We start from the raw sequence: 22,241 nt of genomic DNA, 5'->3' as shown, positions 1-22,241 counted from the left end.
AATTGCTTTCTACAATCCTACTTTTTCTTTTAAATGAAAAAATGAAGGGAATGGCATTGATGATGTTATTTTTTTTAATGACAATTTTTAGTGTAGTAAAGGAAAGATACAACTTCCAATTCTCTCTTCCATAATCCCACCAAGGAGTCACGCACGACACACAAACAAGAATAAAAGATGCACCTCAGCTTTTGTGATGTGCAGCATTTGTCCATCGGCCAAAATCTCCAGCCGAGCAGACTCTGTTAGCATCCGTCCATTCTTATACCAGGTGATGACTGGAGGCGGGACAGCATTCGATCCACACTCCAGTGATACTGAGGTCCCCTCTCTTACATTAACTACAGAAAGAGATTCGCTTCCATGATCTTTAATGCTTGGGGGCACTGAAGGAAGAAAATAAAAAAACAGAGGTTTTGTTTTTTCCATTAAGATGCTCAGATAGAAAATAGCTAATACCAGTTTGAAAATGAAAGACTCGTATGAGAAGAGTGTAAACAAACCATAAACAGTCAGGGAAACTTTTTTCTTGCTTTCCCCAGCTTGGTTGATAGCTACACAAGTGTATTCACCACCATCAGATACCTTGGCCCGGATAATTTGCAAAGTTCGACCACCTGTGGGCAGATATAACGCAAATTGAAGAGTGGTATAGAAATTGTTGTAATAACGAGTTTATCAATAAGATAAATGACAAAATATATCCTTTCCCTTAGAGAGAAATCTATATATATTAATAGAAGCATTTCATATACAAAATGAAAGAATTTAATCAGTTTCCTTGGATCCTTTCATTATTACTTTGAAAGTTAAAGTGTTAGGCACTCAGTCATGTCTGACTCTTTTTTGTGACCCCATGGACTATAACCCACCAGGCTCCTCTGTCCATGGAATTTTCCAGCAAGAATACTGGAGTGGGTTGCCATTCCCTTCTCCAGGGGATCTTCCGCACCTGAGGGATTGAACTCAGGTCTCTCACACTGCAGGCAGACTCTTTATCATCTAAGCAACCAGGTAAGCCCATTACTTACTCTACTTCCTTCTAAAAGAAGAAATTAATAAAAATTTATCTCCAGCAACCAAATGTGGATAACAGAACTGTTTCATACAGATTCTTCTGAGTAAACAATAATTTTACTATAGTCAGTATAAGTTAAGTATTCCTGGTTTAAATCTCCCACAGTACGGAAGTGGCTATCATGTGTTAGCCAATTTATCTACCCTCCAGGAGCTTTAGTACTGATTAAAAACAACCAGTGAATTTATCCAATGAAAGCACTATTTCGTAAACTTATCATCCCCAAAGGATTAGTAAGCAGTTCTGTTCCTAAATTTCATAATTTTTTGAAGCAGACCTTGTTGCTGTACATTCCCACTCAACTCATAAAAGTCTACACAGTTTCATCCTAAGGGCCCCAAATGGCTAGAGAGGCATTTAATGTGAACAAATGAATGTAGCAAGACAAAAGTCTGGAAAGAGACTAAGTTGAAATTCCATTTGTATTAAAAATAAAGAAAAATGAGAAAGTGTCACCTACGTTAAAAGAGTACTAAGTTCCTTACCAGGCACAATGAGAGCATTTGTGTTTGGTTTGATAGGCTGTTCATTCTTGAGCCAGCTGAGATCAGGAGGTGGAAAACCAGAGACCTCACAGGTCAAAGAGATGAAATTGTTCACCACAACAGTGAGATTTTCAGGGTTAGGACCAATGACACTTGGAGGAACTATAATAGTAAATATATTAAAAGTGAAATATGTTAATATTAAACATATTAAAGTGAAAAATGATATTATCAATAACACATATCCAATTTATTAATATAAGCCTAACCACTGTACTCTGCTAAAGCACTGAGTTAATGATACTAATTATTTACCTTTCTTCTTTGAATTCCCTAACGCCTTCATCAAATTCACGTACATCAGTTTTGTTTTTCCCAGTTGAAAGAAAATACTAGAATTTTCAAAGGCAGAATTATTGTGCATTTTATTTGTAAAATGTTGGAAGTTCTTAATATGGCTTTGTCAATGTACAAAGATCTAATACTGCTTTTTATTAAATATATTTGAATATTCTGGCTTTTAATATTACACCCTTAAAGTTTTTATTTTCTTGCTTAGGGTATCTATTTGTAAATTATACAGGTAATTTCAACAATGTAAAAATAAATGACTTTCAAGATGAGCAAAAAGTTTAAGAAATAAACAATATAACGTCTTATTGTTCAACACCAAAAAAGAATTCCAAAAGCAAAAGCAGTACAGAAAAAAGTGGAGTAAAAAAAAGATTAATAATGCAATGACAATTATGCATTAAAACACACGTTTATGGAACAATAGATGTTTTTATAAGAACACAGGCATAGTGAAGGAATAACATTATGGATTCAAATGACTTCCGAAGTGCAGATGGGGTGGGAATAGAAGTGAGGAATGGGCATTAAAAATGAATGAATACATAAATGAATGGATAGATTAATAAAGGCAGAGATAGGTCTTGCTCAGGCTAGTGAAGACAGTAAGACATGAGATAAAGAATGTAACACTCTATTTTTATATTATACTCTCTCTCTATATTATTATCTCTACATATTATATTCAGATTGGGACTTTAAAACAGCATCAAAAACAAATAAAAAAAGATCAAAATGACAAAATTGCTTTTTAAATATTACTATCAAATTTTTGATCACTAATTTTCATAACCATTCATTTATACTTACTTCAGATGCTGTGCTAAGTGCTGACGCAGTACAAAATATAACAGATTATATCTATAAAGAATAATTTGGTGGTAGTGACATTGAGGAAAAAAGTGACCGATAACATTTTTTTCAGTGGTTATGCTGTGCCAGGCACTAAACACTTCATAATGCCATTTCTTTGAAAGCTCCTAAAACTTATGTGTTAGATACAGTTCTTATCCTCTTATTATAGATGAGGAAGCTGAGACAGAGAGAGGTTAGCATCTTGCCTAAGCTTTCACAGTTACTGGGAGAGATTGGTGTCTGGCTTTAGAGCCCTATTCTTAGCCACCATCTGATACTGCCTTGTAAATACAAGTGTGCATGCTTAGTTGCTCAGTCATGTCTGACTCTTTGTGACCCTGTGGACTGTAGACTGTCAGGTTCCTCTGTCCATGGGGTTCTCCAAGAAGACAGAAAATGGGGGTATCTTCCAGAAAGACAGCATGGCATATACAATGGTCCAAATGGGGAAAAGAATATGGCACCAGAAGGCTGACCTGACCAGAGTTTGAAGAGCGAGGTTGTTGGGGAGTTAGGCTGGAGAGTAGACAAGATATAAGGACTAAGTAGGATCAAGTCCTACGAGGTCTTCTGGGCATCATTAAGAATACTGAAATATAGCCCAAGGAAAGGAAAGCAGAAGAATGGTTTACTCAAAAATTCACTTAAAAGATACCAATCTGGCCACAGTGGAGGGGACTGGTGAAAAGGCTAAAAGGAACTCAGAAAGACCAGTTAGGTGACTATTGTTGTGATAAGTGCAAAAGATTATAGTGCTATGCTCAGGATGGTGTCGGAAAGAACAGGTGAGTGAGTGGATCCAGGGTGTTTTGTGGGTAGAATATCCGGGACTCAATGCTTTGGGTGTGAGGTTTAAGGAGGAGGAGGAATCAAGGATGACATTCCTTTTCCTGGTTTCAACAGTGGGAAGACGGTGATTTCCTTTACTGAGACACAGATCCCTGGAGGAGGAACACATTCTGGAGAAAAGGGAATAAGCTCAGTTACATACACATGGTTTTACGAGTGACTATCACACGTTTGTATTGATAAGAAGTAAATATCTGAATAGAAGAGTCTAGAGTTCCTGAGGGGGCCCTGGCTGGAGATAAAACTTTGCAAACTATCCACACATAAATGGTATCTGAAATTTGGGGATTCATGAGCTCACATGATGAGTGAGGAAGAGTTTGAAGAAATGAAGTTGAGGGCTTAGAAAAATAAGGAGTAATAGTCAAGTAGGAAGGGAGGAACTAACAAAGCAAACAGAATGAGAGATTGGAAAGGAAAGATATAAATAAGGGATGTAGGTGTCACATGAGCCAAAGGAAGAGAAATTTTGAAAAAGATGGTCAAATGCTAGAGAATGTCAAATGCTCAAAAGTAAGAAAGATAAAGCCTGGAAAATGCCTACTGGATTTTTGATGTCATTTCGTGAATTCAGTGAGCAGCTTCATTGGAGTTGTGGGGGTGAAATCTGGTGAGTAGCGGTAGGAGGAGTGAGCAGGAGTGAGGAGATGGAGATGGAGACAGTAAATATACACAGTGATTAGAGAAGGTTGTTTTGAAATCGGGGGCAAAGAGAAGGAGGCAGCTGAAGGGAAATACTAGGTCCAAGGGAGAGTTTCTTATTTTTATTTTTTTAAGAGGGAAGAGAGAAGTAAATTTAAGTGCTCTTGGGAAAGAGCCAGTAAAAGTGTGAATTTCAATACTGGAGAGGGAGACAGGAGACTGTGGGATTTCTGAGGGGGTAGTGGCAGGGATCTAGGGCCAAGTCAGCCTTTGGAAGGCAGAGGAACTCTTCCATTCTGTGTTGTAACAGAAGGAAAGAAGAAATGGCAATATCAGACACAGCTGATATTGTCAATTTGATGGTAGGAATTAGAAGTGGTTTCTGCAATATGCCTTCTCTTTTCCCTGTAAAACAGGACATAAGGGTATTGACTGAAAGTGAGAGGTGGGCTGTGATTGACTGAATGTTTGCATCCCCCCAAAATTCATATACTAAAACCCTAACTCTCAGTGTGATTGTATTTGAAGATGGGGTCTTAAAGGAAGAAGTGAAACATAAATGACGTCATAAAGGTCATAAACCTGATCCTACCAGATTACTGTCTTTATAAAAATAAGACAGCCGAAAGCTTCCTTGCTTTTTCTGTCCATGTGTGCTCGTGGAAGGGCCGCATGAGGACAAACTGGTCGTCTGCAAGCCAGAGAGAGCCTTCATCAAAGCTGAATCCTGCTTGAACCTTGATCTTGGACTTTCCAGCCTCCAGACTGGGGAGAAAATGAACTCCTGTTGTTTAACCACGTAGTCTCTAGTATTTTGTTAATGGCTGCCCGAGCTAAGACAGGGGCCATCTGACGTTCGAGAAGGTGTGAGGGTCACTCTGAAGTAGAGACATAAGGATGCGCCCCAGCCAGTATAAAGGGCTTATTTCAAGCAGCACCTGTGAATTTATAATGCCAATATTCCTGATGCCAAGAGTTTCTCCAGCCAGGGTTACCTACCTGGGTATAGGTACGGAATTCAGTTGAGAGGTAATACAGAAAAGCAGCTAGGCTTAAAGCCTCTGGAATCAGACTACCTGAGTTAAAATCCTGGTGTTGTATTTGCCAGCTGTGTAACTTTGGCCATGTTACTTTATCTCACAGAGGCTCATCTTTTTCATCCATAAAAGAGATATATAATAGGACCAACCACCTGGGGTTGAGATAATTAAGTAAAATAACATAAATAAAAACACCCAGCACATCATCTTGTAGGGATCAAGCAGTTAGTATGTTGTGTTGCTATATGTGGAGCTGAGCTTTTATTAAGCAAGAACACTGAGAAGACATGAGCTAAGAGCAGTAATTGATACGCTGGTCAACGAAGGTCAAGCTGGATGTGAAGGAAAGCAAAGACACAGAGGGTTGGAAAACACTGGAGGTCAACAGACTGAAGGTTAGAGACCAGCAAGAACAAGCACTGTTGGAAAACAAATGGTATGGTTTCAGGGAAGCAATTTAAATGGTTTCTCCCCTACATGGATTTTCCAGGATTTAATCCAATATGAAGTGTGGATTCCTATTGCAGTCAGGAGATCAAGACACCGTGAACTGGCAAAAGAGGAGACCCCTCCTGTCCCATTCTTAACAGTAAACACTAACGGCAGCTGCCTCTCAATTCATGCAAGGTCCCCAATTCAGATGATTCTGCTGTACATTAAGAAGAGAAACTGGATATGAAGGAAATATAATCAAGGGACAACAAATATTTATTTACCAACTACCATGTCTTTAGGTTTAGGAAGACCAAGGTCCATAAGAAATAACCATTTGTCTACAGCATTTATAATACAGTTATAAGACAGAGGTGAAGATACAGACATATAAAGATAATAAGGTAGCGTCTGTAACTACTAAAACTGGGGGTTTTACACGATGCTTTTGACCACATAAAGAAAGAAAAACGAATCCTGCCTTGGGGAATCAGGAAAAATAATCAACACTTTTATTTTTCAACATTTATTCTACTGTACTTTATCGATTAGAATGTATACTTTCACAATGATTATTATTATTTAATTCTTTCTGGGAAATCATAATACATTATTACCATTTTGGTCAGATTTACTCAACAAAAGTTTCTAAGCACTGGGACTGCGGAGATAGCACTGCCTCAAATCTGTTACACGGCATCAGTACCAGACGTTGCTCGACATCAATACTTCCTACATATCGCACCACAAAGAATATCCATCGTGCTAAATAAAAGTCTTTTGAAAGAAGAAATGTTTGACTAATGTCAAATTTCTGCTATTTTCAAAATGAGCTAGAATTTGGTATATGAATCACATAGAGTGAGAGTAAGCGAAAGTTGCTTGGTCGTGTCTGGCTCTTTGGGACCCTATGGACTATACAGTCCATGGAATTCTCCAGGCCAGAATACTGGAGTGGGTTGCGTTTCCCTTCTCCAGGGGATCTTCCCAACCCAGGGATAGAACCCAGGTCTCTTGCATTGTAGGCAGATTCTTTACCAGCTGAGCCATGTGAATCAAACAGTTAAAGAAAATCTGTTACAATAATTGTTCACCATTTCCAATTTAATATTCTGGAAGCAGCTGTGTGTCATGAAAATAAAATTATTTATGGTTGACATCCAACAGCATTTTTAGCAAAAGCAAAAAAAAAAAAGTATTTATGGAGTGTCTAGCATTTATCGAAAACTTAAAATCTGATAAATGAATTAGATGTATGGATGGTTCTTAGGAATTATTTAACTACACAAAGTGACTTTTTCTTCCTTGGGGAGTGTACTAAGTTCTGGAGGGTGTAACTCAACATGAATTCTATAACTGAGGATAGAAACTGGTTCCAATCAGGCCCAGTGGGTAAATTTTCATGAGTCGAAGAGCTATTTTTGGTTCTTACTTCATATAAACTTATATTCTTTGGGATTTCAAATTTTGATTTTTTTTTTTTACTTTCAAATAAGTAGGAGTAACTACTTTGTCTTAGGGGACTGAAATAATATAAAAACAGTCTTCCTAAAAGATTTGTACTTTATAAATCCCACAAGCTGTGGTAAGAAAGAAAGAAGGGGAAAGATTGAATGAATGCTGGCTCCACACATGTTCAAGTTAAAAAATAGGAAATAAGCCTACATAATCTAAAACACAGTTTTCCTGCCTTTTCAAGCACACTCTAACAGATGTTTTTGGAACTGAGCTCTTACCATGAACATTGAAGTTAAAATATTTTTTGGCACTTCCAGCTGTGTTCTCAGCAACGCACACATATCTGCCGATATCTGTTATTTGACTATTTAGAACCTAAAGGGAAAAATGAAGCAATTTCAACTAAAACTTTTTAGAAAGCAACTTGTCAATTTTAAGAATAAACAATCCATATTCTTCCTAGTTAATACCAGATAAACATAATAAAGAATTTTTGTATGTAGCATGGCTGATGCTGGTTTTTATGAGGTCAGTTAAATAAATATTTATAAAGATTTCTAATCAGAAAAGGCAATTTTGTACATACTGGCATATTGACTAAGAAAAGTCTGAAGTCCTTCTCCCACTTCCCCATCTATATCCCTGCCCATGTGACTACATCACTGGAAATTCCTCCCATCAGGAAGTAGGATAAAGATGTAGAATTTGTGTTGGCCTTGTGACCAGCTTTGACCAGCAGAGTGTGATGGATGTGACAGTGTTCCATTTCAAACCTAGGCCTTGTGCGCTTCCCCTCACTCATCTGGAAGCCTGCCACCACTCTGTGAGGAAACCAGGATTAGCTGGCTGGAAGGTGAGAGATCACATGGGAAGGGTCATCCTAGTTATTGCAACTGAGGCCCCAGAAACGTGCCAGAGCCCAGCTAAGATCAGCAGAGCCACTAAATTCAACCCATAGTATGTAGACACTTGAGTAAGCCTTGCCCAAACCAGAAATCACCCATTCAACCAGAAGGCTTGTGAGCTGAATAAATCCCTATTGTTTTAAGCTGTTCGAAGTGGTTTGTTTTACATAGCAAAGAGTTAATATAGTAGCTATGTTTTTAAATTATGCAGACATTTCTATCGATCTACATATCTTTTAGCTCTAGCCAACAGAAATATTTAAGCATTTAGTTAGAGGTTGTACGTGCATCAAATAGAAAAAGTCATGATGTTTAGAAGATACTTAGAGAATTCAAGATTATTTATAAGCAGTGAATCGCATACTTTTTTTTTTTTAATAACTCCATGAGATATGTTCTGGGTTGGATTCCTTGATGCTTAAATTCTTGGGCCTACAGAACATCATTAATATGTTCGAGAAATAATTTCTTAAGTTGTGTCCTAACAAAAGAGTTGGTGTTATTTCTACAAGTACCTATCTTTCTTTTAGGACACTTAAAAAAAATAAGACATACCCATTAGTGCATAGTAATTCAGGATATTTATATGGTTTCCATTATTATCAACTCTTTGCCAACAGAGGACAAATTTTAATCTACACAGAACTTTATACCATCTAGAATATTATCAACAGAAATATACAATAAAAAGATTATAATAATTCACTTATAATTTTATTTTTAACACAGAGGCCATATTACAGTAAATTTAGGTGTATGTGTGTTGAATGTACAGATGAATTCTGGAAATATTCACATAAAACTGTTAACAGTCGTCACCAGTGACAATGAGAAAAGAATGAGGAAGAATAATTGTATTTTATATGCTTTTTATGATGTGTTTTTTTCATAAATGGGGACTGAAGCCCACCAGGCTCCTCTGTCCATGGGATTCTCCAGGCAAGAATACTGGAGTGGGTAGCCTATCCCTTCTCCAGGGGATCTTCCTGACCCAGGAATCGAACCGGGGTCTCCTGCATTGCAGGCAGATTCTTTACCAGCTGAGCTACCAGGGAAGTCCACAAATATTTATAAACCAGTACAAATTATTTTTAAAAGCAAAAAGTCAGTGATTATAAAATACAAAGTCAAATAGCTATTTTAAAATTAGATTGTTTACTGTTACCTGAAGAATTCTCCCACTAGATAGAAATTTATGACGCTCATCTTCTAGCAAGGGCTGCCCATCTTTTTGCCAGGAACTCCGTGGTGTGGGACTGCCACTGGATGAACACTCCATCAGCACACTCTTGTTCACCAGCACGGTGACCTCTTCAGGGAGATCACCATTTGCTCCCTTGATAACTGGTGGCACTAATAAGTGATTGAAACAAAGAGAAAAGACAGGAAGCAAAGTCCTTTCTAAATTATTCTAACTTTATGACAATTTTTAAAAGTTTGGGATAAGAAAGAAGCAAAAGTTGAAGAAGAATCTATGATCCTGATGTAACATTTTACATTAATAAATTAGGGTGCTGATAAAAATTATGTGAATTTGGGTTTATTTTTTTCTTCCCCACCTATCCTGGACTTCCAAAGTTTGCTTCCCATTTAGGTTAACACTGATTATTAACTTTCCGCACCACCCTCACAGACTTCCCTCCCCACCCTTAGGTCACATTATAATTTTCTTTTTTTTTTTTTAATCTCTGATCCCAGGTTGATGAGGGTGGGTGCAGAAAGCAATGATGAAGCCAAGTAGCTCCAACTTCAATGTTTGACTGTCTATCACACCCCTCCCCATGGTGGAAATGTCTAATGTTCTCTGTTTCCCATGGGCCCAAAATACCACCCAACCACTGTTTCTCTTATTCTCATACTTAAGGAAAGGACTAAATACATTTGACATGTGTTCCCACATATCCCTTCTCACCATCTCAAGGGATGGCAGTTCACTACCATGGAAGGTAGTGAACCCTAGTTGACCCCTCTTGGTTTCCTGACTGCATTTTTCACCTATTCTAAGACTTGCTCCATCAATCTTGTCCCTTCCTCCCATCTGCACACACACGAGAAACTTTAACCTGTCCCTGTCTGTTGGAGCATTTTCCTTCAACTATAAGCAAGTTCAAAACTCTCTGAAAGATATTATTTCAAACAAGCTGTTATCCTACAACTCAATTTCATGTCTTCCTGCCTTTTCAAAATCTCCTAAGTGTAGTCTATATTTGTTTCCTTTTCTATCTGATTATTTGCTCAGTATATATCCTTCTGTTCTGTGGTTGAGTACCACACCATACTAAAAAAAAAAAATTGATCTTTTGAATTTCACCAATGATTTTTTAGTTTCAAAGCCAAATGACCTTTTTTAGTTTTCATTTCCTTAAATTTGCTTTGTTCATAGTGATGCTTCCTAAAGCCCACTTGACTTTGTACTCCAGGATGTCTGGCTCTAGGGGAGTGATCACAACATCATGGTTATCTGGGTCATGAAGATCTTTTTTATACAGTTTTTCTGTGTATTCTTGCCACCTCTTCTTAATATTTTCTGCTTCTGTTAGGTCCATATCATTTCTGTGCTTAATTGTGCCCATCTTTGCATGAAAATTTCCCTTGGTATCTCTAATTTTCTGGAAGAGATCTCTAGTCTTTCCCATTCTATTGTTTTCCTCTATCTCTCTGCACTGATCACTTAGGAAGGCTTTCTTATCTCTACTTGCTATTATTTGGAACTCTGCATTCAAATGGGTATATATCTCTTTTCCTTTGCCTTCAGGTTCTCGTCTTTTCTCAGCTATTTGTAAGGCCTCCTCAGACAACCATTTTGCATTTTGTATGTCTTTTTATTGGGGATGGTCTTGATCCCTGCTTCCTGTACAATGTCACAAACCTCCATCCATAGTTCTTCAGGCACTCTGTCTATCAGATCTAATCCCTTGAATCTATTTGTCACTTCCACTGTATAAGTGTAAGGGATTTGATTTAGGTCATACCTGTATCAAAGGTGTAGTGGTTTTCCCTACTTTCTTCAATTTAAGTCCAAATTTTTCAATAAGGAGTTCATGATCTGAGCCACAGTGAGCTCCTGGGAATTCCAGCTGAGCTATTTCAAACCTTAAAAGATGATTCTGTGAAAGTGCTGCACTCAATATGCCAGCAAATTTGGAAAACTCAGCAATGGCCACAGGACTGGAAAAGGTCAGTTTTCATTCCAATCACAAAGAAAGGCAATGCCAAAGAAAGTTCAAACTACCTCACAATTGAACTCAACTCACATGCTAGCAAAGTAATGCTCAAAATTCTCCAAGCTAGGATTCAACAGTATATGAACCAAGAACTTCCAGTTGTTCAAGCTGGATTTAGAAGAGGCAGAAGAGCCAGAGATCAAATTGCCAACATCCATTGGATCACTGAAAAAACAAGACAGTTCCAGAAAAAACATCTATTTCTGCTTTACTGACTGCACCAAAGCCTTTGACTGTATGGATCACAACAAACTATGGAAAATTCTTAAACAGATGGGAATACCAGACCACCTCTTGAGAAATCTGTATGCAGATCAAGAAGCAACAGTTAGAGCCCTACATGGAACAATGAACTGTTTCCAAATTGGGAAAGGAGTACGTCAAGGCTGTATACTGTCACTCTGTTTATTTAACTTATATGCAGAGTAGATCGTGTGAAATGCTGGGCTGGATGAAGCACAAGCTGGAATCAAGATTGCTGAGAGAAATAATAACCTAAGATACATAGGGGACATCACTCTTGTGGCAGAAAGCGAAGAAGGAATAAAGAGCCTCTTGGTGAAAGTGAAAGAGGAGAGTGAAAAAGCTGGCTTAAAACTCAATGTTCAGAAAACTGAACGTTGGCATTCGGTCCCATCACTTCATGGCAAACAGATGGGGAAAGAGTGACAGATTTTCTTTTCTTGGGCTCCAAAATCACTCCAGATGGTGACTGTAGCCATTAAATAAAAAGACACCTACTCCTTGAAAGAAAAGTTATGACCAACCTAGACAGCATATTAAAAAGCAGAGATATTACTTTGCTGACAAAGGTCCGTCTAGTCAAAGCTATGGTTTATCCTGTGGTCATGTATGAATGTGAGAGTTGGACTATAAAGAAAGCTGAGCACCTTAGAATTGATGCTTTGCAACTGTGGTGTTGGAGAAGACTCTTGAGAGTCCCTTGGAATGCAAGGAGTTCAAACCAATCCATTGTAAAGGAAATCAGTCCTGAATACTCATTGGAAGGACTGATGCTGAAGCTGAATCTCCAATACTCTGGTCACCTGATGCAAAGAACTGACTCATTGGGAAAGACCCTGATGCTGGGAAAGATTGAAGGCAGGAGGAGAAGGGGATGACAGAGGATGAGATGGTTGAATGGTATCACTGACTTGATGGACATGAGTTTGTACATCTCCGGGAGTGGGTGATGGACAGGGAAGCCTGGCGTGCTGCAGTCCATGGGGTCGCAGAGTCAGACATGACTGAGCAACTGAACTGAACTGAAATTTGCTTTAGCATTCCATACTAAACCCACTTCTTGATAAAATTTTCTATGCCTTGGACTCTATGATTTCATAGGTTACATAAACTCCTCAGATTGTTCCTCCTCTAATTTACTTTCTTTGTCTTGTCTCCTACTTGTAAATGATGCTACAATGATCTTCTTGATCTTCTACTCTATCTATAACACTTTCTGTTGAAAAATCTCATGCCTCTGAATATCACTTGTTTGTGTACAACTTTCAAACCTATATTCTTAGTTCAAATCTCCCTCCTGTGTTGTAGTTCCATATTTCCAATGTCTCTTTCAACATCTTCCTGAGTATCTTGGTACCATGCTAAATTCGACATATCCAAAACAACACTGATTTCATTCTTCTCAAGTCATGTTGTTTCCCTAAATCTTCTATTTTTATTACTCTTTCTATAATTTTCTCAATCACACAGGACAAAAATCTGTTTCATCTTATACTCTTGGATAAGTGCCTACCGCTTCATATAACCTAATCACTTCCTCTATAAAAACTTTCATACCAACTGATTCCTATACATTCCCACTGCTACTTCTCTAGCTTATCTCCTTCTAATGAAAACATCTACTTTTTTCCTGCTTCTACTACCATCCCCTCTCTTTTCCCTTAAAGGTACAATAAATACTTCTACTCTCAGTCCATGCATTCATAACATGTCTGTGTTCCAAGGGTGGACATATAAATTATGCTTTAGCAGTGAGGCCTCTTGGCCTCTGTAATTGGTTCAGATATGGATATGTGACTCATGTTTGGCCAATTAAAGCCACGGAGATCCAATTTTAGGATTTCAGTTGTAAATACTGGGAAAGAAAAGCAAGCCAAGATAAAGTTCAGTGGATCTCTTCTGAGTCACAGAAGTTAGACATGATTGCTGCCTGGGAGTTTTCAGGTTCATGGATCAGTGATTCTCTCTCTCTCTCTTTTTAAAAATTTAAGCCAGTTTCTTATTTGATAGTTCAGGCGTACTAACTAAGGTGCTCTCAATTTGTATACGACAATTCCCTGGGAGAATTATCAGTTTCTGATTATGTCTCTAAAATGCTGAGTGTGACATCATGCAAACATTAGTCCCTCAAAAGACTTTTGAGTGAAAGAATGCATCATAAACAAAAAAGAAACAAACAAACTCACAGAGTACACGAACGTCATACTGAAGGGAATCTTCTCCAGCCTCGTTCACAGCCACACACATGTATCTCCCAGCATCTTCTACTTTAGCCCGAGGAATTTGTAACACTCGCCCTCCTGAAAACAGATCCCAATACATATGTTTACTTCTCTAAATCTTAGAGTGAAAGTGGTCATAAACAGAGATATAACTTTTCAGGTCTAATGACTTCCTTACATTTTCTTTTAAGGCTCTTCATCCAGTGTTCCAGTGTTAACCCCACATACCACATTTATACCAAACAGTGCATTACTGAAAAGTGACCCAGCATATAAATGAGACCTCCTGAGAACTAAAGAGCTTGCGTAGATTTTCCTCAAGGGAGGAATGTTGCTCTATGCCCTGCTCTTGTTCCATGTGGAATGCTGTTATGTGGTGACTTCTTGCTTTTACATAAAATTCTAAACACATGTGAGAGGAGCCCAGCAGGTCACCAAGAGTCAGACATGACATACTGACTAAAGGATAACAAACAACAACAACAAAAGAAGTTTACACTGTTGGAGACAAGGACTGATTTGAGCAAATAATAGCCAAGGATATAAAAGGTATAAAGTATACCATTATACATATGATTTTCAAAGAATAATATATTTTCAAACTTTTCATGATGGTGTAATTTCAAACAGAGAAAAGTCACAATATTTATATAAAATTTTATCTATATTTATCAAGTATTTATATTTCAATACATTAGTTTGAGTTCTGTCATATATATGTACATATTAAGTTTTATTTATATATATATAAATATATAATACTCTCAAATGATTTAGAAAAAGATTACATATATATATATAAAATTTGAGAGCAAATTGTTAACATGTTTCCCCTTTACCCCTAAATACTCACAAATCTGTATTTCATAAAACAAGGATAATCCCTATATAATGATAGCATCCAGGCCCATCACTTCATGGCAAATAGATGGGGAAACAGTGGAAACAGTGGCTGATTTTATTTTTATGGGCTCCAAAATAGTGCAGATGGTGATTGCACCCATGAAACTAAAAGACGCTTACTCCTTGGAAAGAAAGTTATGACCAACCTAGACAGCATATTAAAAAGAAGAGACATTACTTTGCCAACAAAGGTCCATCTAGTCAAGGCTATGGTTTTTCCAGGGGTCATGTATGGATGTGAGAGTTGGACTGTGAAGAAAGCTGAGTGACAAAGAATTGATGTTTGTGAACTGTGGTGTTGGAGAAGACTTTTGAAAGTCCCTTGGACTGCAAGGAGATCCACCCAGTCCATCCTAAAGGAGAACAGTCCTGTGTGTTCATTGGAAGGACTGTTGTTGAAGCTGAAACTCCCATACTTTGGCCATCTGATGCAAAGAGCTGACTCATTGAAAAGCCCCTGATGCTGGGAAAGATTGAGGGCAGGAGGAGAAGGGGACGACAGAAGATGAGATAGTTGGATGGCATCACTGACTCGATGGACATGGGTTTGGGTGGACTCTGGGAGTTGGTGGATGGACAGGGAGGCCTGGCGTGCTGTGGTTCATGGGGTCGCAAAGAGTCGGATACGACTGAGCGATTGAACTGAACTGAATCATAGTATAATGATCAATATGTAGAATCAAGAAAAAAACTACTATTGAACCAGAGTCTATATTCAAATTTCATTATTATTATACTATCTTTTATATCTATTTTTTTCCTAAGCTCAGATCCAATATAGGATCACATAGTATATCTGGTCATCATTTCTATTTAGTCTCTTTTTTTTACTCCAAGATTCTTTTATTTGAGATAAAGTTTACATACAATGGAGGGCACTGGACTTTAAATGTATAGTTTGATAAATTTTGACAAGCCTATTTGAATGTTTGCTAAAAGTAAATAGAAGCCTTGAAAATATTATTATTCCACAATTTAAACATCTCTTTTTCCATCATAAACCATGTAATAACTGAAATATCTGAAACTAATAATCTTTATGATTGATTTATGAGAAATGCATTTAATAACTGAGTAGTAACTATTTGCAAATATACTTTAGAATTTATCATTAATAATGTACAGAAACAGAGCTGATTATTTCATCACACTATATAGAAAAATGGAGGCACTTGGAGCTAAAGACTTTAACTTGATAGAATGATTCCATAGTATATCTGAAAATTAAAGGTGTTCTATCCTACGTCAAATTTTCAGCCTAGACTCTCCTAGCTTGAAGGTACATAGATACCAGTGGCCATAAAATCAATCAATTCGACTGGTCTTATGGAGAAGGGCAAGGCTCCCCACTCCAGTATTCTGGCCTGGAGAATTCTATGGACTGTATAGTCCATGGGGTCACAAAGAGTCGGACACGACTGAGTGACTTTCACTTCACTTCAATAAATGAAAAGTACATCTGACAGAGATTCAGATTTTCACCCTCTTCCTAGCAGTGTTTACCTGGCAAAATCAGTACTCTCTCACTTGAGGTGAGAGGGTGGCCATCTTTATACCACGTCAGTGTAGGCGCGGGAGCAGCGTTAGTCTCACAATAGAGAGAGATGGGATTGTTGATGATCACGTCCTTGGCTTCACCTCTCCTGCCAGTATCCACCCTGTTTCCTATTTCCCAGAGCTTCTGGAAACTTGGAGGAACTACGGAGGAAAGACATGAAATTTTGGACTCATGGAAATGACAGTGTCAATCCATTAAAGAAAGAGCTTGGCTCGTATTTTCACAAGAGCGATTTGTACATGTAATAAATTAGACAATGTGAAAATATTTTCAAGTACTTATACACCTACCAACTCGGCCCATAGCTAAAATAAAAAGTAGCAGACCAAAGTCAGAGCCGGTTCTCCAGTGAAAAAGCAAGAGTATGGAGCTCAGAATGTTGTGTTCATGTTCTGCTTGCCATTCCTGTTCAAAGGATCTAGCACTTAGAAGATAGATTGTCCTGCTCTTAGGAAGGACCTACTCTTAATATAATAAACATGGCTAAAGAATATGATCATAGCAGGGAAAACTAATTTCAAGAAACCATTAAAAAATATTAGCTCAATAGAGCATTTCCCAATGATTTGTCTTATTAAGAAAGCCAAAGAAGTTATGTAGCCAAGATTAAAAAGTGTATTAACAAAAATAAAGAGACATTCTCAAAGTTTTCTGGGTGAGAACCATGAACTAAGAAAATAATTTATCTTATTTAGTATTCACAGTTCTACAAGGCGTTAATTTTAAAAGTGAAGAAAAAGGGGCTTAAAATATGTAGGTAACCCACCAAGTCACAAAGCTTGAAGGAGCCTAAGTCATCAGATTCCAAGTCTTACTACTTTAAAATCTGATATACTGTTACTCTGGCATTCTGATAAACTTTACAATATAACGTTAGGGGAAAGCTAATGTAACAGAGAAGTATGTATTGGGTGATTCCAATTTATAAATAACATACAGATTTACAAAAATATATCAAAAGGAAACACACAAAAATAACAGAAGTAACCCTGAATGACAGGATTATTTTCTGCTTTGTTATTTTTTTGAGACTAAGTTTTCAATAATGAATTTATATTATTATCAACAGAAAAAAAAATACTAAAGCAAACCAAGGCAAATCTCTTTGTCATTGCTTTGCCAAATCATACAAATGAAATTACATTTACTAAGCATATTAGTATTACCTTGTATATTCACATCAAAATCCAGCTCATCTTCACCTGCAACATTAGATGCCACACACGTGTATCGTCCAGTGTCCGATATTTGAGCCTCCTTGATTTGAAGTGTGTGTCCACCCGCAGCAATGGTAACATGATCATCTGATTTAAGGGGCTGTAATTCAATTATAATAATGTTATCATTAAGTACTCCAATAAATCCTCTAGGGGGCCATGCAGTTGAGAGTTTTTATGATTCTTTAACAAAAATTAAAATGTAGGTCAAATAGAAATACCCAAGACAACAATAACTTAATTTACTTTGAATAAGCTGATTATTTTTGAGCAATCATGTCTTTATTTATTGAAAATTGTAGTTCATGTAGTATATATCTGTGCTAGGTATTTCTGGGTGGTGCATTTATAAACTACTTATGATGAAAAATGTTCTTAAGGTATCATATCTATGTTGGAAAAAAAAAATGACTTCAGCTGATCCCACACTGTAGTGAAGCATCTCTTATTATTTTATAGCAAATCTAGAGTTTTTTAAAGAAAGATTGAAGACATTAGCATAGCCTGATTAGATTTAAAAATCACTATTGCTCATTCAGAAACATCTTTACTTAATAAATGAAAAAATTTAACCTTGAGATATTTATATTATGAGGGTTTACTGATAACATTAGCTACATTTAATAGGACATTTCTCATCTTTTAAACATTCTGTATATACTAAATTCCCTCTTATTTCTTGAAAATTTTAGTTCTTGGCTCACTGTTACTCCTTCCAATGATTTTTCTCATAATTCTTGGTGGTTTCAAAGCCCACATAGACAGCCATCCAATGCTTTGTGCTCTCAGCTCCTTGAATCTTTTTAATTTTTTTGGTCCCAACCCTCTCTCAGTCACTCAATAGGAGAGTTATACCTAGAACTTGATAATTATCAATAATCACACCTCTTCATAATCTCAGTTTCAAGTTCTCACCTTCTGACCACCACCTCTTAACTTTCTAACTCATTTGCTATAGCATCCCAACTCCCATAATTTTTTGTTGCCACAGGAGGACCCAAAATTCACTGAACTTGCAATCTTTTCACAATCACTCACTCTCCTCCTGATTCAGAGAAGGTCTATTATGGCAATCACTCCTTGCATAAACTTGCATTAAAAAAAAATCAACTCCTTTCACCTTCTCCCTTTATTTTATTTGCCTAGCAAAACCCTAACCTTGATTGATACCAGTCTCTGTCCATTCTCTACATCCCTGGGTCTACGCCAGTAACTGTCCTCTCTCACGTGCGTCATCATCAGTTGCTTTGTGCCCACTGCATGATTTCAGTCAGCATACAACAGTATAATTTCCGCATTAAAAACACTTCATTAGACTGCAGCCTAACTCCATATTTTTCTATTCTCTTTTATAGCCAGCGACTTTAAAAAGTTTTCTACATTTTCTGTCTCCATTTCTCTCCATCTCTTCTTGAATCCTGCAATAAGACTTTTATCATTTCTACTTGACTGAAACGATATTGTCAAGGTCATCAGTGACATCTATGTGGCTCAATTTACTGGTCAGTTTCTCAGGCTTTATTTTACTTGATCAGGGGTATTTAACACAGTTTAACTTGTCTTAATTTTGACAACTCTATTTCCTTATCTTTTGGGACACTTCACTCCCTGCCACACAACCTCTACATGGAGGAGCTCCCCCGGGCTTAAATCCTCGGACCTCTTCTCTTTCCACCTAATCTCACTCTCCCATAGATCTCATGCAAGGCTTGTGACTTATCTCTTTCCCTCACATCCTTCTATCACCTTCATCCAAGCAACCAACTTCTATCTCTTGGACAATGGCAATAGATTCATTTCTGGACTTCCTCTTTCTTCAACCAGTAAAGAAGCCAGTGCAATCTTTTAAAAATCTTTTAAGTCAGTTCATTTCACTCCTGTGTTCAAAAATCTCCAGAGGCTTTCCATCAGTATAAGGCCCACAGATCTGTAAGCATTATAATCTGCGCCTGTGTGCTGTCGCTCAGTCCTGTCTGCCTCTTTGTGACCCCGTGGACTGTAGCCCGTCAGGCTCCTCTGTCCATGGGATTCTCCAGGCAATAATTCCGGAGTTGGGCTGCAATTTCCTTCTCCAAGGGATCTTCCCAACCCAGGGCCTGAACCTGCATCTCCTGCACGGACAGGCAGATTCCTCTTCTTTTTTTTTAATTTAAATCTATTTATTTTAATTAGAGGCTAATTACTTTACAATATTGTACTGGGTTTGCCATACATCAACATGAATCCGCCACGGGTGTACACGTGTTCCCAATCCTGAACCCCGCTCCCCAGGCAGATTCTTTACCACTGTGCCACCTTAGCTCTTAGTATGATCTGACCCTCCGTTAATCTTTTGCTCTCACCTTCCTTTGTGTCTCCATTGATCGCTGCACTGCAGCCAAATGCCTCAGGCCCTCTGTCCCTTGCCAGTCTCTCTAGAATATTTTCCTCTCAGATATCTTATGTCTGCTTCCTTCAGTTTCTTTGAGTTCAGCTTAAATATCACCTTCTCAGTGAGGTCTTCCCTAGATAAATAGGAGATCATACTCCTCATACTTCCTATTCTTTCTGAATTTTCTCTGTAAAATTCACCCTTAAGCACTGTGTGCTTACTTTTTGTTTAGTTTCCTCCCCACCCCCTAAACTCTACAAAAGCAAAGAATTTTTTTTGTCTCCTTTCCTTCATAGTGGTATCACCTGGATCTGAAATAGTGTTTGGCAAATACTATATGCTCAATAAATAATTTGGGATGCAATGAACCATTATTAACATCACATATAAAAATAGTATAATTTAAACTTTCCATGTCAAAGAAAAACTTCAGAGCATGAATAAACAAATACATAGATTCTATCAAAACTTATAGTGGTTAATGCTGCTGATATTGTTGGTGGCTTTTCTCAAAAACACTGTTTTCTTCAAGCAGTGTTGCTTATCTGACACATAAACTAGCAGAAGGAATGATATGGAAGATAAACCAAAACCAGTATTTTTTGTACACATTTTAGGGGACCAATTGCAAATCCTGAAAAATTTAGCAGTTTAACTAAAGCATCATAATAGGATCAATTTCAGTCTGGATGTGAAACCAGTTTAACTGTTCATTAAGAAACTTAAGAAAAACTTCCCTATTCCTAGTAAAATGTGAGATTTTGTCAAATTTTTATGTGTATATATGTATATGTGTGCATGTGTATAAAATGCAAGGAATGAAAAGGTTTGAGGTAAAATTAAAAATAAAATAATAACATTTCAAAAGAGAAAGGAATTATTTGATTCCAAGCAAACTCATATAGAATTGATACTGTTCATAAAGTGTGTTTGTAGTCAGAAAAGAAACTGTAAACAGAACTTGGTGGGAGTTCCATATTTTTTCCTTTTGCAATGGCTTCCAGATGAAATTTGCTTATTTTATAAGAGATGATTTTTTTTCTGGCCACCAGGATTGCAAAATCCATCTGTGATATGAAAAAATAAATCTATATCTTTCTGCATCTTAAATTATGACTCTGACCTGAACATCTACAATTGGAATTTGACTCACTATTTGGTTGATTATGTGTAAAACAGGACAAACATCAGCTTAGCTATGTCACATCTGTATTAAGTAGAGTGTTAACAGCAACTAAAAAAAACACCCTATTTTGGTCTTAAAAACACTAGCACATGTTTTTAAAATGCATAGAAGTAAGTAAGTTGAATGAGAAATAGTGCGTCGTCTGAAAGTCAGATTACATAATTGAAGGATGTGTCTTTCCATGGCCCCAGTTACCTGTATTGGGCACTTTATCATATTTAGCTTTTTTCCTTCATCTTGAAATGTTAGCAATATTACCCTTTTGAAAACGAGTTAAAAGTGTTTAGAGAAAGTTCTGAATAAACTTCAGTTCAGTTCAGTTCAGTTGCTCAGTCGTGTCCGACTCTTTGCGACCCCATGAATCGCAGCATGCCAGACCTCCCTGTCCATCACCAACTCCCGGAGTTCACTCAGACTCACGTCCATCGAGTCACTGATGCCATCCAGCCATCTCATCCTCTGTCGTCCCCTTCTCCACTTGCCCCCATTCCCTCCCAGCATCAGAGTCTTTTCCAATGAGTCAACTCGTCGCATGAGGTGGCCAAAGTACTGGAGTTTCAGCTTAGTACCTGTGTTATACCGATCATTCTAATCTGACTCGGCACTGTTTTTGTGTTTCTTCTCCACAGTTTGAAAAACCACAGAGCACAAAAATCATTCACCAGTGGGAAGGTGGCTGGATTTTCAAAGACAACTGCTAGTGTACGTTAAAACGGTCCTTCAAACTTTTTAGTGATGAAATTAATATTAAAATTGTTGAATATGGTTCAATTTTTGTGTGTGTTTTTGCAATTTTATACTCTAGGAGCGTGGGATTGTTCTAATTTTAAGGTCACATTGATTCTCTGAGTTACCTGTGTCTGGGTGTTTTGTTTTTTTAATTTAATTGACCATTTTAGTCTATAAAAAACCATCAACAAAAGAAAAAAACTTGACTGGCCTGTCCATCCTTGTACCAGCTGAGAGATGCAGAAGGAATTGCATAGGCTTCACACTCCAAGGTCAGTGTGTTGTTTACTTTGATCTTCACTTCTCTAGGGGAAAGACCTGGCCCCAGGAGGTCCCCTTTATTGATTATGGGTGGAACTGCATAAACACAAATATTAAAATATTAAACATTAGTTCTTTAACTTTTCAGAGTTTTTTTCTATTTTAATTATTTTTATAATGTTGTGCAACCATTAGCACAATCTCTGAACTGAACTGAACTGAATCTTATTTT

At 37.4% G+C, this 22,241-nt stretch overlaps 1 protein-coding gene across 3 annotated transcripts in view; it reads right to left on the bottom strand.

The window, feature by feature from the left end:
- Nucleotides 1-22,241, bottom strand: part of HMCN1 (hemicentin 1) — a 539,309-nt gene that overhangs the window by 127,115 nt on the left and 389,953 nt on the right. For all 3 annotated transcript variants that reach the window (XM_061383493.1, XM_061383492.1, XM_061383494.1), the window contains exons 52-60: nucleotides 21,960-22,105; nucleotides 17,412-17,562; nucleotides 16,191-16,385; nucleotides 13,749-13,862; nucleotides 9,261-9,448; nucleotides 7,469-7,565; nucleotides 1,564-1,725; nucleotides 504-617; nucleotides 184-386 (exon numbers count right to left, since the gene is read on the bottom strand). In XM_061383493.1, the coding sequence (XP_061239477.1) occupies nucleotides 184-386; nucleotides 504-617; nucleotides 1,564-1,725; nucleotides 7,469-7,565; nucleotides 9,261-9,448; nucleotides 13,749-13,862; nucleotides 16,191-16,385; nucleotides 17,412-17,562; nucleotides 21,960-22,105 (1,370 nt within the window). The remainder of the gene's footprint in view (nucleotides 1-183; nucleotides 387-503; nucleotides 618-1,563; nucleotides 1,726-7,468; nucleotides 7,566-9,260; nucleotides 9,449-13,748; nucleotides 13,863-16,190; nucleotides 16,386-17,411; nucleotides 17,563-21,959; nucleotides 22,106-22,241) is intronic.

Source organism: Bos javanicus, chromosome 16, assembly GCF_032452875.1.
Source record: "Bos javanicus breed banteng chromosome 16, ARS-OSU_banteng_1.0, whole genome shotgun sequence".
NCBI classification, from domain to species: Eukaryota; Metazoa; Chordata; class Mammalia; order Artiodactyla; family Bovidae; genus Bos; species Bos javanicus.
The sequence above is the reverse complement of the archived record's forward strand: the minus strand, read 5'-3'. Positions and strand labels throughout refer to the sequence as shown.